Source organism: Temnothorax americanus, unplaced genomic scaffold, assembly GCF_048541705.1.
Source record: "Temnothorax americanus isolate GAGA-0224 unplaced genomic scaffold, ASM4854170v1 Scaffold4, whole genome shotgun sequence".
NCBI classification, from domain to species: domain Eukaryota; kingdom Metazoa; phylum Arthropoda; class Insecta; order Hymenoptera; family Formicidae; genus Temnothorax; species Temnothorax americanus.
This window is the reverse complement of record NW_027509547.1, coordinates 3,382,892-3,399,355: the sequence shown is the minus strand read 5'-3', so window position 1 is coordinate 3,399,355 and position 16,464 is coordinate 3,382,892. Positions and strand designations below refer to the sequence as shown.

The window sequence follows — 16,464 nt, the reverse complement described above, 5'->3', positions numbered from 1 at the left end:
TCTCTATACGATTAAGTTATGGCACTAATAATTAATATTCTTGCACTCGAGATGACATGTATTTAAGTAAAAATGTGCAGGTATACATGAATACATTTATAATCTATCAGTACAATTCTATCAGTATAGAAAAGCTCTACTATTTGTCACTTTTGCCGACGTTTCTCCGATTCAAAACAGATGCGCGGTAATATTTACGCGATAGCGACCCGCCTCTGGAATAACAATCGATAAAAACGCGGGCACACGAGGATTGTTATTGACAGCATCCCTCTAGAGTGATAAATTATTTATACAAATACTTGTGATAACTCTGTTAAATCCCGCGAACATTCTATGATCACCTCATTGTAATTACACGTTTCCGTGCGTAAGCAATACCCTTGCACAATATTTCCTTTCCGTTAATATAAACTCTACCATATTATTTACCAATGTAATATAAAAGTTTAATAAAGTGCATGTTTCTTTCCATATGTCCAAGCTCATAAAAAACATAAAAACAATTTTTTTACCAGATGTAAATTTATAAGTCACGTCGAAAAGCCAACTTTCACTTTAATTAACATAATCGTTATTTTTACAAATGCATGAAAATCTCTTGCGTGTATATTAAGTGTTGAAACAAATAAAATTCTATATATCGAGGAATCAATATTAACTGTTGCGCCAGTAAATAAAACATTTTATATATTAAGGAATATTAAAATTATCATTTATATGAGAGACGTTTTTCTTGAGTGTCTTTTTTCATTCTTATGGTTCTGAATAAAATGTAGGTACATAATAAATACACTACTTTTCGATAAAAAACCATGAGCTTTGAGGAGAAAAACTGCAATTTTCATGCATAAAACGTTTTTAATAACTTATGATTAATATGTTCTACATTGTATTTTTTTGCATCCATTTTTTAATGTTTAACTGCGTATTAAACTACAGTGCGGAAACATATATACCGTCGTGTATATTAAATAAAGGTTATTAGATCATATTTAGATCATATTTCATTTTAATTACAAGGAGCAGACAAAGTTTCAATTGCGAAAAAATAATTCTAAAACCTGTTCTTTATAACTGAAGCATTCAATAGACCACAAAAGTTGTTAATTGTGTTTTATCATACATCCCTTCCTCCTCGAATTATAATTAACATCAATATTATAATAGTAAGACATTGAATGCCACGATTTTACAGAATATTATAGAATAATTACAAAATACAGTATTCTTAATCAACTACATTAGAATAATAACTTTACTAAAAATATCAAAGCAAAACATGAAATTTTATTTTGATTTAAAATTGGAAGCAATAATTTTCTTAAAATTTTCATCGAGATGTGTCATGTTGTCTCAAAATCTGGACATGTTGAGTTTCTGGGACAACGTGACGCATTTCAGGCGTAAAGTGTTAACAAAACATGAGAAGTCCATTTACTTACCGCTGAACATCGGCATCGTGAGTTCCGGATGTAATTGAGCCAGTTGACGTGAAAGGTACATTTGGCTGCGACAATAAGTGGTCGACAAGAGGACATCCAATGTGCCACCTCTGATCGTGCCGCCGGAAGAAATCTCACCTACAGGATTACTTTGTTGACCTGGCCCGCCGGAAGTCACAGTGGCGGCAGAACTTGCAAGAGGATCGTTGTGGCCTGAGAAATCCAGATAAAATACCAAATTACATTATTGAATCAATAAGGAAGTTAAATACCCTATTAATTACCCAAGATTGCTCTAAAATTTCATTATAGAATGAAGACTTAAGTTAAAATTTCACTATATACTCAATAAAAGAAAGTTTTATTTATCTGTGTTTGTTGTAATGTTAAAAAATTGTGCAGAAAATTTTTTTTAATATAAATAACATGCCTCAGTGATTGAATTATTAAAGACGCCTGTCACGTTGCGCGCTATTTTTCGCAATAAATTCTTTAGTGATTTAAAAAAAGTGCTTATTAATATAAAAAAGTTAAATTATCAACTTTAAATATTGTTCCAACGAAAAACCATGTTTCAAGACCGATAAATAATCGGTGCGCAATTTGAATGAAAAAAGTAATTAAATTCAAGCAAAAATATTGCAAGCTACAAAGATCTAACTCGACCAAAGAGATGGTTTTATCTCTATTTAATTGTAAAAATTTTTTAATTAATAAATTTCTAATAAATTTCCATTACAGAAGAATGAATTCATTTAAAAATCTATAGCTGATAAAAGATTTTATTAATGAAAACCATTTAATTAACGAACTGTAAAGGAAATAAGATAGCGCGAGAAAGCACAATGAATGCCTACAAAACTTTTGGTCTAATAATTAGTATCGTTATCAATACCGATGACATTTAACAGTAAAACATGTTGAGCGCTTTAAGGTCAACGATTATTTTCTCAATAATAATTAATTAATACCAAACCAATATGATTCGACATTTATCATGTATTTACATTGCGTAATTCCTTGGTGTTACAATGATCATCCTGATCACAGAGAAAGCATATATTTTACAGAAAAAATATATTTTATTATATATGACTGTATACATGCTTTTTTTCCGGCAAATTAAATATATTCTCTTTGCAGGAAGAGAATAAGTCTCGTTATGCTAATACAATTTCTTTGCATTCATGAAAACCTATTTCCTTTGGACGGATGCTTCTCAAACAGAATTTTATACACGATATGTCAAAGGGCGCGTAACTTGCATATAATCTTTCTTTCATATAAGAAAAGTTTAATTCATTTTTTTGAACCGGTATGTTTCAATTCAAATATATATGTCGATAGTAACGTAAAAGTTTTAAATTTCAATAAAATTTAAAAGCTGCAAACAAAAGCTGTGCAAATTTATTATTGCTTATAACGTACTACAATGTAATAATTACTATCGGTTTACGATTATTAATTATAGTTTGCATTAATAGGCGGTGTAACGTGATAAAAACTAGTTCACATGCTCATAACTCTTTATCAAAAAGAAACATTCTTGCGGGTAAAAAATCTTTAATAAAATATGACATTGTATTTCATACGTAATAAAAATTTTTTAAAACTCTTTTTTTTTACATAAACGTCGATGTTACACATCTCGTAACAGTTTGTAGGAACAAAAAGTAACAAAAAGTAATGGGTAAAACGTGTAAATTGCGAAAATATGAATCTCTTTCTCGCGACACGGCAAATTGACGTGCGTCGCGAAGAGGCGGGAATTTGTACATTACTTTGATGCGCAGAAGCCGGAATGCTGGATGCAGCGAGCTTTATCAGCCATGGATGCGTCGGAGCATCCAGCAGAAATAGCTGAGACGGCACTCAAATATATTCTCCGAAAGTGTTACATACATTAGTGTCTCGAAAACTAAGTGCACCAAATACCAAATCCAAATTAATCTCATCATTAAGTGCACTCATAAACTTGTTGCTTTCCCTTTGAAAATAAAAAAAAGCAAAATGTCTCGCTGCTATTAACGTGATTGATATACTTATAACGTGATTAATATGCCGGATCTTACTTAGACCTAATCGATCTACTGTTAATAAGTCGCGGTATTAAAATCAAGTGTCGCGCGACTGTCTGAAATGAAAAAAACATCTCATTAAATAATATTAACGAGAGGCTGACGAAAGAATCTCGCACCGGCACCGCACGTTGCCGTGCCAACTAAGTGTCGGGAGGGATCATCATATATTTACAAAACGTTAAGATCGTTGATGTGTGAGAGATGTATATGAATTGAAGCACTCGAGTGTTGGAAGACCGCGGTTAAAAGGAGCTCTCGGCACCCGGTCACAAAATCATCTTTAGAATCTGGATGGCAGTCCAATAAATGACTTGCGTCCGCACGTCTCATAACTAAAACATGTAGCTTCATTTATCGAATATCAACATACAGGTACGCATTAATTAATATTCGAGACATTCCTGTGTGTTTTACGAGTTCTTTTTACAATCTAATTCAAATTAAAAAACTAAAGACTGTTTACGTCATGTTCATAAAAAGATATAGAATGTAGAGAAGAATAGAAAAATGTTCGTTCTCTTTTCTTCTCTTAAAGATGTTTCATGTGAATCTAGTTCTATTCTATTGTAGCATCTTTTTATATATATTTTTACACATTTATTTTTTTCTATAATTATTTCGGCACCATGAAAAGTATTTTATTATATTTTATATAAAAAGATTTATGTTCTTTTATTATAAAAATTATTTAAAAATGTTATACCAAAGCAATGTACATTTTATTTTTATCCATTTATATTTGGATCTAGGTTCGGTCATAAATCATTAAAATTATTATAAAAGTGCTATAGAATTGTGTAGCCCGAAAGATATATGTAAAACGAGCTACTGTTCAGAAGTGTAACTATGAAGTAAATATGTAGCTCGTCATTACCAAAGATACAAAATCATATCAACAAAATTCTCTTGTGTGATCATATCCACGGTAATTATTTACATTCAGAAAATGAACTATTACTGCTAGTTATATTACGAAAAAAACGAGCATTCACCGAGATTGCCAACTATATCGGATTTTTCGCGATAACACGAAAAGATAAGAATTTTTGTTATGCAGTTGTCATCACATTGTAAGATAGTTCTCAATTATATAATAAAATTAATATCGATGAAAAAACGCGTGTCGAGAGAATTTGTAATTTAATTTTTACTTTATTTCAATAAATAAATCAATAATACGAAATTTTAGACAATGTATAACAGATTCATGTAACATAATCTGAATCAACAGTTGCACAATAATGATTTGTTAACGTATATCTATTGCGCGAAGGATTTCCTGCGCGCGATAAGCAGCAAGGTCCCCGTAACTTTTTTGTTTTCGTAATACGCAAAGACTATATCTCGTGACATACGATAAGAATGCAAAGTGATTGTGTTAATCAAACGACAATGAAATAATTGAAAAGCAAATGAATATATCAGTTATCACTGGTCGCTTTCTGGTCTGTCTTCTAATATCGACATCAAAACACGACTAGAGAAGTTGCGTAAATTAATTCTAACAAAATCCGTTTAAAAGTAGTTAAATTAGAGATGCTTTACGTTAATTAAAAATTGTAAATTTTATGATCTCTTCCAAATATGAATATTTAATTCGGTAAAAAAATTCTGACTTTTAACGTTGAATAATTTCTGATTTTTAACGTTGAATAACTGTTTGGCTTTTCGAACATCAAACGACCACCGCTGATATTGCTTCAGTTTCTAAATTCAGTCCCCATGTGGATGATCCAGAGAAAACGCGAGATATTTGGAATATCCCCTCTTTCTCTCTCTCTCCTCCTCCTCCTCTGTTTTTCTATCTTCTTCTGTATGAGACACTAATGCTCTTTCAGATTATCATGCATGACGCAAGCTGTTATGCTCGGCGCGGTTATACTGCCTTTCGCTTTTCTTCTCATTGATGGCAGCTTGAGATCAACACGTGAAGATGATGGCTGAGAATAGTAGCAACATTACAACGATATATAGACCCTATCAGGAAACCGACCATTTTTTACAGCAAATCCAACAGTATTATACGCCGATTCTCGTACTCCTGGGCCTGCTGGGCAATTGTCTGTCCATGTGCGTATTCTTCGGCACAAAACTACGTTATTCCTCATCCAGCATTTACTTGGGAGCGCTAGCAATAAGTGATAGTGGCTTCCTGGTAGCAGTTTTCGTGACCTGGCTAAAAATGGTGCACGTGAATCTATTCAATCGGCATGGCTTCTGCCAGTTCTTCGTCTATCTCGCCACTCTCTGTAGCTTCCTCAGCGTGTGGCTCGTAGTAGCCTTCACCATTGAGCGATACATGGCAGTCAGGTGGCCGCTTCGTCGCCAAATCTTGTGTACAGTAGCCCGAGCGAAGATGACGGTGATGGGACTAACAGCATTAGCGATTCTGCTGAGCAGCCCAGTGATTTGGTTCTCCAAAATCGATGAAAACTCGACCTGTGGCTTGGACAAGAACTGGGAGTCCTGGGCAATCGCTTACAACACCTTTGATATTGTCATGACATTTGCCGTGCCTCTGACCATGATAGTGATCTTCAATACTCTGATAGCGCGCAACATCTACAAGCTCGATCACATCCGAAGAACTTTGACTATAGAATCCAATATTTCCACCGAGAGGGCTCATACTCCACGGGATAGAATGCCGCAGACTAAAGTCACGAAAATGCTTCTGCTCGTTTCGACTGCGTTCTTCTGCCTCAATATGCCTGCATTCGTTCTCAGGGTGGTCGCTTTCCTCTACGTACGTATCGATATTTAATGTTAAATACAGTTAAAGTCAAATACTTTTGCTCTAAAAAGCGAATTCTGAATAATAAAGTAGTATCATTAAACTTTTTCTGAATTTCATACATTTTTTTTATAATTTTCGATGTTTAATCGAATCTAATTTAATACACTCTCACGCTGTACAGTACTTTTGCAAAATCAGATGTTGCATGATTTAAACTATATACTACAATTTATATTATTCCCCATTGTAAATACTTTATTGACTCATGATATTACTGCTTATATCTAGATAAATTTTAATGTACTGCTAAAAAAATTGTACGTTAATGTATAATGTTAATAATCACTATATATCTAAATTCAGGATAACAGCAAATCAGTGATGTGGCTTATTTTGGCGCAACAAATGTGCCAATTATTATTTGACACGAGTTTCGGAATAAATTTCATTCTTTACTGCGCGAGCGGACAGAATTTTCGCAGAGAGATGGTTCACATGTGTACAAAGCATTCAAGTACTAGGAGAAGTGGAACTCTCATGCAGATGGCGAGTCATGGAAAACAGTGTGGTAAGCACTTAATTATCTAATTATAATAAGACATAATGACAAAATATATGTGCGCAGATATTGTATTGATTGAGAAATTTGTTTGATTTTCTGTCCCAAATTAAATTAATAAGTAAAAATATATATATGATCAGGTTTGATCAATTTAATAAAATCTTGCGTTTCTTTAGTTTCAGAATTCACGCGCAGATACACCTCAACAAAACGGCCGCACTTTGCCGACAATGCGCAACAGAAAAACTCTCAGGAGACGCAAAAGCTATCAGTGAATAAAGAATTATGATACAATAAAACATCAGTTTCAAACAACTGAGTAAATGCATGTTAGAAGACAATCAGAGAATTATGTGTAATGTACCGACATAGTATTACAGTGCACATATATGGAAACATGGATTATAAGCTTACCAGCTTCGAGTTCTGTAGCTGGAAGCGGACCTACATTTCCGAAGAAGCGTTGATCCAGTAGTTGAAGAAGTTGAAGCGCTGCATCGTGAACTGGAGCGCGAGGACATCCTGTATTCATTAATGTTACGTTGATGACACTCGTGTAATGGTCGCAAGGATACTCCCTAAAGAAAAAAAAATCATAAACTCACGATTGTCATACTGTTTATTAGTTTTGTTATTCTATCTGCGGCTTATATCCGCGATTCTGTCGAGAAATGTATGTCTCGCAGTCTTTACTCGCTATGTATATATCGTATTTTCTTCTAATATCAAGAGACACGGTAGTGTCTCGCTACACGCGGAGCGAGATCGCACCGTGACTCTTTTACGCGATACTTCACTACTTCAATAAACGTTTTTGTATAAAATACTTATTCTATATTTACTTTTGACTCTCTCTCTCGTGCGTACCTGGCGCTAAAAATTGTTGCCAATGCGAGAAAACAACCATCGGCCACTTGCGGTGCGCCAGTGTAACATCGATCCACCACCCAATCCAAAAGTGTACCAATATCGGGATTTCCCTCGAGCAATAACACGACGGTTTCACGTGCAAGCGTATAAATCTGAAACAAGAAATATGATATAGATAGAAATATGTAAAATCAAATACAATAGAACCCCGTATAATGCAGGGAATGCGTTGCGTGTTATATGAATCCGTTACATGAGTACGTGATATACGTCACATAGTAGATCATACATCTATGGATTATGTATGCATATGGAGAACACATATTTATAAAGATGTAACAGTAAAATATTTTTTTATTTTATTTTAAAACAAACAAATATTAAAATTTTCCAATTATGTTATACGAGTCCGTGTTATATAAACCCGTGTTATATGGGGATCTAATATTAATACATATAGCGCATTAACATTTAATATATCCAACATATAATAAAATATTAATTGCAGTTTTGCATAATAATCTTGAATGCTAATAACGCGCGCACGCGTTTAGAGATAAAATCTTATACGAGATAAAACTTACCTTTTCGTCTTTACTGGCCAGTAACAAGTCCAGCCATTGATACAAAATCGCACCCTCTTCCGAAAGCGACTGCGGATTGAAACACGAACCGCAACAGAGTAATCCACTCATAGCTTGCAAGGCTGAAAGTTGTAATTCCGTGCAAGACTTTTCTTCTTCTTGCATAGACGATGTACTCGTAAGCGGCCTGCCGTAAACACCAGCCCAACTAGCGAAGAGCATAAATAGATTTCTTCTTAAGTCCCTCTTTAACAAAGTATAGCATATCTCCACTAGAAAAGTAAAAAAAAAAGATAATTAACAAATCTCTTAAAGAACATTACACATTTTTTGATTTCGGAATTCGGAATTATCGGAATAAAATCGCTTACGTGAAAAACTCTTGATCATCTTCCTGATAAAGTTGCAGAAGTGCAATTTGATGTCCCGTACAGCGGGTGCTTCCTTGTCGGTCTCGTTTTCTAAGTAAACGCGCGCACCATCTATATACTCGACGAATGTCGGATGTAAAGACTGCGTTTCGCGATCTAAAACCGCTGGGCTGAAAACAGATGATTTTTTTAAATCCGTTGAGTAAGAAAATGAGAAGCAAGGTGCACACACAATATAATGTATGAACTAACCAGATACCGAACGTTCCATACTCTGCAATTAATTCCAGTACTCTTACTAGCTGCAGTCTCAAAGCGTCGCGTCTTCTTCGCCGTCTCATGTTCTCCTGCTTCCGATCGACCGCTTCCCGGATGTAAGGTACCAGTTCCTCCATCAAGTCTCTGTATCAAGAAGAGAATATTCTTACAGTTTAATCTATTTCTCGTCGTTTGCGATCTCGGATGGTAATGTACTTACTTTAGAGCATCGGCGTTTACTTTCCCAATCGCCTGCACCGCGGCATCCCTGACGTCGACGGCCTCGCATCTCAGCAAGGGTACGGTCAATTTGTACAAGGCCGCGGGACTCGCGTTTGTGCCAGGTGATTTGTTATCGCCCCGTTCCGCGGATAAACTGTCAGGTGAGGAGCTGCGGAAATGAGACTGTTGCGTTTCACTACGTTTCGTTCACAGTTATGTTACCGAAGCTCGTAAATTAACAATTGTGCGCTCTAGAATATCCGGTCGCAGTTTAATCTCCGGAAAAAGAAGCGATCGGGAACGGTCGTAAGGCTAGGCAAGGGTATACGCAAGTACGCGCGAAAAGAACTTGTTAGGGTGGCGAGAGAGTTCGCAAGCTGAAAGTTCAATGGAAAAAAAAGGGGGTATACCAAACTGGGCTGCGTTAAGAGAGTAAGAAGAAACAAGTAGATTCAATAGAGATTAATATTACAAAAGGTACGAAGGTGCGAATTACCAACGACCGTTTAAATCCCGGGTGACATCGAAGGAAGCATGGTCGTTTGTTCGCGATTGTTAATCTCAGGCTCACCTGGTACGCTTATGCCGGGTGTAGATGCCGGAAATGGACGGTACAGAGAACCGACCCGGCAGGGTCTGCGCCCCGCCGAGATTCTCCAGGCTCTGACTCAACTCCTTACTCATGCACAACACACCAAACTCCACCGTATGCTGACCACTAGAGTATGCAATACAGTGTACCACCAATGCTTCTTGTATCAGATATTATTTACTTCTCAGAGACTACTACTCTAATATCCAGAAAGAGAGAGAGAAAGAGAGGAAGATGTACATGTACGAGAGACAACGATAGGAGACAGCATGCGAGAGATGTAGCGTGTTGCGGAAAATAAAGCGAAGTATGTATATGCATGGATGGAAAAAAGGACAGAACAAGTATGGATTCCGCTCCCGAATGCAAAGCGCGAATTTGATACGAATTGGTGCCAGTCTAACGACGGAAGAATTTCCATTGCTGGATGTGTGCAACATCAGATAGAGAATATCGTGTGAGTACATATAACATTAGATATTTTAATATTTAATGTAAAACATTACAAAATTATATAATTCAGTAACTGTGCCAGTGTAGAGAAAAAAAATTAACGTTTAAAATTAAGAATATAAACTTTACGATTCTGTAAAATATTTAACGGACAGACATTCCACGAGACGAGTAAAGTAAAATATTTCTGTATGAAATAATGGACACTAACAAACATGACCCAACACCAATTAATACCAAGTTGATTATTGATCTTCCGTGACTCACTTTTCGTATAGACACTTAAAGCTTTAATATATTATTTACTGCTAAACATGTGAGTTTTTAGTTATTCAAAGTTTTATCGAAATATATATTGTCAGACTAGACGTAATTGATATAAACATAAATCGTGTGCACACGTTTTCTCGAATGCAGATACTTGAACGAGGTACTTTACTGCTCGCGTTTATTCAAACTCTGTCAATTGCATCTATAGCGAGTGCAGCGATCAGCGATGCACGCGATTATATGTACTTAAATGATACATAATAAGCATGAATACTGTATTAAGAATACTGTATTAAAACCAAGAAAATTAAATAATATATAATAAGATGATACAATATATTTGAACTCCCGCTGTAAGTTTTCATGTGACTAACTTACCTGAGACTGAGATCCGGACTGGCGCATCGAACAACTGGATTCGGCACTGGTGGCACGACTCTGTATCCAAAGGTCAGATAATTTTTCCAGATGTGCATATAGACATCTCTCTCGTTCACTGGTTTTCTCACTGTCGTCGAACTGCGCAATAACGAAGCTCGATTGTCATTTACCGGCCTGTATAAATACAAAGACAGAAATGTTAATTTTATTTCAAAATTTAAATAGTAATATACACATTGAGAATTAAACTTACGTGGGATCCACCACCGAGAACAAAGAGTTTATACGAGTGAAGACAATGGGCCAGGAATGAGCGACGGCATTTGGACACAGCGTAAGCACTCTATCCTTTTCCAAAAAAGCAAATAGACAACTGGCCCACGGATCGGCCCCATTTAGATTGAGCGAGGAAGAACTCTTGGTACTGTTTTCGTCGTGGAAGCCTGCAACGTAAAATAAATATAAATGAATGTAACGTATGATTTACATATCAAAAGTATGGCAAATTAAATATTACCAGCTGTCCAAACACAACTGCTTCTGTCGGCTATCCATTGCAAATCCACGTTAGATGTAGACGCAGCAGCTGCTTTCTCTGCTGGCGGTAACATAGGATAACATTTTTCCAAGACGGCGTGACAGCAAGCATCGATCACATCAATAACTGGTTGATCATCTTCGGGTCCTCCTAAAAAGATGGATGTATATAAGACATACATTGTGATAGATTGCATATATACATACAATACATGTAAATATAATTACCTAAAGTCTTCAGTAAAAGCTTAATTTCCCGAAGAATATGAACAGCCAATCGTCGAGGATAAAGACGACAATTGCAGAGCATAACCAAGGCAAATCCTTCCACTAGATAAAATATGTTCGATACAGGTTCTACTTTCTGTAAATAAGAAATAAATTTTACATTGCATTTTGTACGTTGCCTGCAAATTCCAATATAATAAAAATTAATGCAAACCTGGCTCGTTTCGCATTTCTTGATCCCAACGTCCACTCGTATATTGACCCGCGTATTATCCACTGCTTGTTCCTTAGATCTTATACTGGGACTCGTGAGGGCGTTCTTCCAACTGGTCAGCAATTGCAGCAGCATTCTCAGACCGTTATCGATAAGCTGCGGAAACGTATCTTGCACGTCCCTGGCTAGAAACTGCGTAAACCCAAGCACGACGTCCTGTCGCCAATCGGGAAAATCTAATACTAGAGTCTGTAAGCTTTGATATGCCAATGCACGCAGTTCCTCATCCATGTGTACTGTCAAACGAGCCAATAAGTCGACCAATTCCGCACCAGTCATTCCATCGGGAATCAGTCGCGGGACGGCGGCGACGCAAGTTCGGAAGAGGTCTATTCGAGGCTTGCGTTCTCCAGTGATCATCTCGTCCGGCTCCTTGTTCATATTCTGAGTGCTGGTCATCATGAGAGGTCTGCCATAATGAACGTCTAACGCGCGCAGGATATCCACGAACACTCGGCGTACGTGTGGAAAATATGAAGACATTCCTATGCTTCGCGCGGTGTCTTCTGTTAGCATCTAAATCATAAAAACACATTCATGAAAATATCACTCAATATATTCGATATATCCATAAGAATTATGTATATAACACATACTTTATTCAAATATGTCTTTTTAACACGCATGGTGTTTCCACTTGGCAAGACACCCATAGTGCGCGGCATAGGTGGTTCTCCCTCTTTCTGCTGCAAGCTATCAGCTACGACGAGGAATGCTCGGAGGCCGATACTCATGCGTTCGGGAGTTAAAATTATCTTCACTGGTCGACCGACAGACAGCAAGTCAAACACTATTTCACGCATCGCAAAGTCCAGTCTCTCTTGCGCAATAAATTGAATAATCTTTACGAAAATGTTCAACGGCGTGTCCCGCGGCACTACCGCTTTCGATCCCTTAGGAAACAAGGAATTCACTATGCTCTGCAGTCTGCTTTGCGTGGCGGAATTGCTCTCGCATTTGATTCGTATCATGTAAACCCAGAGTAAACGGTATAAAGCCTCTGTAACACAATAGATGCAAAAGATATGTTACTTTGTTTCTAGCTTCTCTCTCTCTCTTTCTCCAAAAATATTACATATATAAAATTTGTACTTTAATCATACCTAACGCAACTCGACACATCTTTGGATCGCGATTTTTCAAATGGGACAGACACATAGCTAAGAAGTAATGCCAATTTTGTAGAAAGAATGTTTTCTGGCTGACGCAAAGTAAGCAGGTTACTAATGGGAAAAGCGCTAGTCTATGTTTAGACTTTGTACACATGTCTAATGTTGTTGAATACAACATTTCCACAAAGTTTTTCAAACACGGTACGTTTACTTCGTTTTTCACAGCCTAGAATAGAAAATACAATATTACTACAAATACAATATTATTTGATGATAAATTACAACTTGCAGTCTGGAACACTTACGGCGGCAACAGGGACGAGTATTTCAACAAAAAGGCCAGCTAAAGCATGCTTAACATCTTTGTCTTTCACTTCTAAGAAATATTGAGCGCATTCCTGCATAAATTGGAATGATGCCTCAAATTCTTCTATTGGTACCATCTGAAAATTTACACGTAATAAGCATTATTTAAAAAAGTGCAGTTTAACTGTAGCAAAACATAATGCAAAACTCAAAATAATATACATATTAAATATTATATTAGCGGAATATGACGATTACCTTAACTCGGAAAAATTTCATTCCCATTAATAAAGAAATAATGCTCTGTGTAGTATGAGGTCCTGGTTCTTTAGCTCGTAATTCTTTCAGTTCTACCATAAAACGTTTTCTCACTGACATAAATCTGGACTGCGCCAGAACTCCTATCACTTCAGCATAGAGATCAGCAATAATGTGAATATTAGCTGCGTTCGGTTCGTTTTGTATACTAAAAATACATGTATATAAATATTGATTAGATTTTATCTTTTTTTTCCTTTATTCCTATTGCAATAAAATCAGTTATTACCCTTCTCTATATTTAAAATGTTTAAAAGCGATATTTTCTATATATGTTACTAAATCCTCGTGTCCAGGATGAAACGGTAATTGACGTAAAACCTCGATCAGCATTAAACAAAATATAAATTCGACAGCAAGATCTCTACGCTCTTGTAAGAGATCTGCTTCACTTCTTTCCACTGTTTCTACACTTCCGGATACTATTGTATACATAATACTGAAATATAATATATATTTGTTATTAATGTTTATAAGATATTCTAACTTATTACCTTGTTATTGTCTTATTACCTTTTCCCTTTTTGATCTTCCTTTCCAGGGGCAGGTTTCTTTTGATCGCCACCTTGGTCAACAAGCTGACGTTCGTACCAATTAAAAAGGGCTTTCAATATTGACGGTAAACAATGTTCGGCGACAGAACCGAAAGCCGATAACAGTTGATCGAATTGTAAATCCTCTCCTCTTTGCAATACTTTCGACAGTTGTTTTTCCTGAAAAATAAAGCATTTAAATAATGTTTATTGCAACGACAATCGCTTCAATAATAGTCGCTTACATGTTCTGTCATAACAGCTTCCATCTTTTTCTCCGCCTGCGAAGTAAATTCTGCGAAGAGAATGCGCATCACGTACTCTCCCGGTCTTAGATCCATATCTCCTATTTGTTGCGGCTTTACCGTCTCTTTTTGAGCACCCCAAGGCAATACCACAGTTATCGCGCTGACTCTGCTTGAACTTGATTCTAAAAAAAAAATGATATAAACATTTATATATATGTATTTTGATATTATCATTAGAATGTGTAAACTTACCGTTACCAGACACTGAAGTGCTGGCAGTATAAATGCTGACAGCATCGCTGCTCTCTCCCTGCGTAGCTCCATGAACTGTAAGAAGCTCTTGCGTAGGTTCAAGAGCAGCTTGCGATGTCGAGTCCGCTGCTCCCTCATGTAATCCCTCGCTATGCGTTGCCCTTGGTTCTAAGGCTTCTGTAAAAAAGCACAACATAAAAACTTATCATTTCTATCCGTTGGAAATATATTTCTATTGACAAATTGCGCAAAACATTTTCATATATATAAATTAAATACTTTGACATATTATGATATGTAAAGAATACACGAAATGTTCTTAATTCCTTCTGTCAATATCAATCAATGTAAATTTTATTAAGCTGTTAAATATTTTATTGAATTATATATATTATATGTCAACATTTATTAAATGATAAAAAAATCTGTTTTTAATTGAATAATAAGACACATAATAAAAGAAACTAAGAAATGAAGCCTTATTCTGTATTATAACAGATGCTTCTAACGGATACTAACTCAATTATATCTTGACATTTAACTTTATACAGTTACATACTAAGAAACATATACGTGCATATAGATTATCAATGAAACAACCACTCACCCGCCTGGGGCTCATTTCCCGCATTTGGCTGAGTCTCTGCACCTGCGACAGAAATGCAAACTCATTAGTACCTAAATTCATGGTTGCACAGAATTCAAACAACCAACCTTCAGTCATGTCGCTAACTCTTGCTTCCTCCTTTAGCAACATTTAGATGCTGAATACCATTATGGTGCAATTACATCTAGAACAATTAAACCACTTATGAACATCGTCATGAGAATTTGATGTCACAAAGCAGAGAATATTGACATCACAAAATACTGCACGGAAATCAGAGTCCATCTATTCCCTTTAATTTCCTAAAAATAGAACAAAAAGAGACCAATTTCGTGCTATTCTCGTCATTGAATTGCCAATATTTTCCACGTAAACAGAACTTGTCTTGTCTAACGGATAACCGTGTACGTGCGCGTACGTGTGTGGGCTTAGTCGGCTTAGCTAATCAAATAAACTGAACGGTGGAAATCCCTAATTGGAGTAGCGGTTTGTAGACCGTGTAACGTGACGTTCGGATGCGAGTGTCAGATCGGAGAGGCAACGCGCCGCATAAACTGTATCTAGGATAATTACGCGGGTCGACCGATCCAATTAATGCGCCAGCGATGAAGACACGGAGCCGTCGGTACCCGGGTGTCGACGGCACACATCGAGCGATCGCGAAGATCGAGGAGGGATGCTTCACTCACTCGGTCGAACGAACGTCTCCGGACGTCTCGCGCCGATCTCGCCGACCACGACGAAGACGGAGATCCGTCGTGAAGGACACGGGTCAGCGCATCGCTCGGATATTCCTGGATATTCCGGTTCGATCCCGGCGCGTATCTCCTTCGTATCAATTCCACTCCTCTCGTCCTCCCACCTCCCACGGAGTTTACACCAGTTTACACGGTCTGACGGACGAGGGTCACGAGGGTCTCCTTCTCTCTCTCTCTCTCTCTCTCTCTCTCTCTCTCTCTCTCTCTCTCTCTCTCTCTCTCTCTCTCTCTCTTTTTTTCCTTATCTCCTCGTTCGCTGACCGCTCGTCTATTAGCGCGCTACCACTAGATAGCGTTGAGTCCACCTCGCACGTTTCTAAACGCTGTCGAACGCTTTGTACCAACGGAGCTTCTCGCGCCTCGACGATTTGAATAGTCGGGGAAGCAGATGACTATATGCCGCTGGATTAGATAATTGACGGAGTTGTTTGAAATATGAGCGACGTACTCTTTTACCCTGAGAAA

At 36.9% G+C, this 16,464-nt stretch overlaps 2 protein-coding genes across 8 annotated transcripts in view; one reads left to right on the top strand and one right to left on the bottom strand.

Moving 5' to 3' along the window:
- Positions 1-16,143, bottom strand: part of Fry (microtubule binding protein furry) — a 30,443-nt gene extending 14,300 nt beyond the window's left edge. For 3 of the 7 annotated variants that reach the window (XM_077415785.1, XM_077415789.1, XM_077415788.1), the window contains exons 1-24: positions 15,931-16,135; positions 15,349-15,425; positions 15,242-15,283; positions 14,635-14,811; positions 14,380-14,564; positions 14,115-14,314; positions 13,831-14,040; positions 13,542-13,749; positions 13,283-13,420; positions 12,969-13,203; positions 12,462-12,865; positions 11,806-12,381; positions 11,592-11,727; positions 11,344-11,514; positions 11,080-11,269; positions 10,824-11,000; positions 9,702-9,848; positions 9,129-9,299; positions 8,903-9,052; positions 8,651-8,820; positions 8,280-8,551; positions 7,693-7,847; positions 7,240-7,403; positions 1,446-1,658 (exon numbers count right to left, since the gene is read on the bottom strand). In XM_077415785.1, the coding sequence (XP_077271911.1) occupies positions 1,446-1,658; positions 7,240-7,403; positions 7,693-7,847; positions 8,280-8,551; positions 8,651-8,820; positions 8,903-9,052; positions 9,129-9,299; positions 9,702-9,848; positions 10,824-11,000; positions 11,080-11,269; positions 11,344-11,514; positions 11,592-11,727; positions 11,806-12,381; positions 12,462-12,865; positions 12,969-13,203; positions 13,283-13,420; positions 13,542-13,749; positions 13,831-14,040; positions 14,115-14,314; positions 14,380-14,564; positions 14,635-14,811; positions 15,242-15,283; positions 15,349-15,391 (4,534 nt within the window). In that variant the 5' untranslated portion in view covers positions 15,392-15,425; positions 15,931-16,135. Of the gene's footprint in view, positions 1-1,445; positions 1,659-7,239; positions 7,404-7,692; positions 7,848-8,279; positions 8,552-8,650; positions 8,821-8,902; positions 9,053-9,128; positions 9,300-9,701; positions 9,849-10,823; positions 11,001-11,079; positions 11,270-11,343; positions 11,515-11,591; positions 11,728-11,805; positions 12,382-12,461; positions 12,866-12,968; positions 13,204-13,282; positions 13,421-13,541; positions 13,750-13,830; positions 14,041-14,114; positions 14,315-14,379; positions 14,565-14,634; positions 14,812-15,241; positions 15,284-15,348; positions 15,426-15,814 lie in introns of all 7 variants that reach the window. The other 4 variants (XM_077415790.1, XM_077415792.1, XM_077415791.1 and 1 more) reach the window with 3 other exon arrangements.
- On the top strand, positions 3,264-7,651 carry LOC143902685 (thyrotropin-releasing hormone receptor-like). Its single transcript, XM_077415797.1, has 4 exons — positions 3,264-3,898; positions 5,365-6,272; positions 6,627-6,831; positions 7,002-7,651. The coding sequence occupies exons 2-4, from the start codon at positions 5,460-5,462 to the stop codon at positions 7,112-7,114; spliced, it is 1,131 nt and encodes a 376-aa protein (XP_077271923.1). The 5' UTR covers positions 3,264-3,898; positions 5,365-5,459; the 3' UTR covers positions 7,115-7,651.
- Positions 16,144-16,464: the final 321 nt, after the last annotated feature.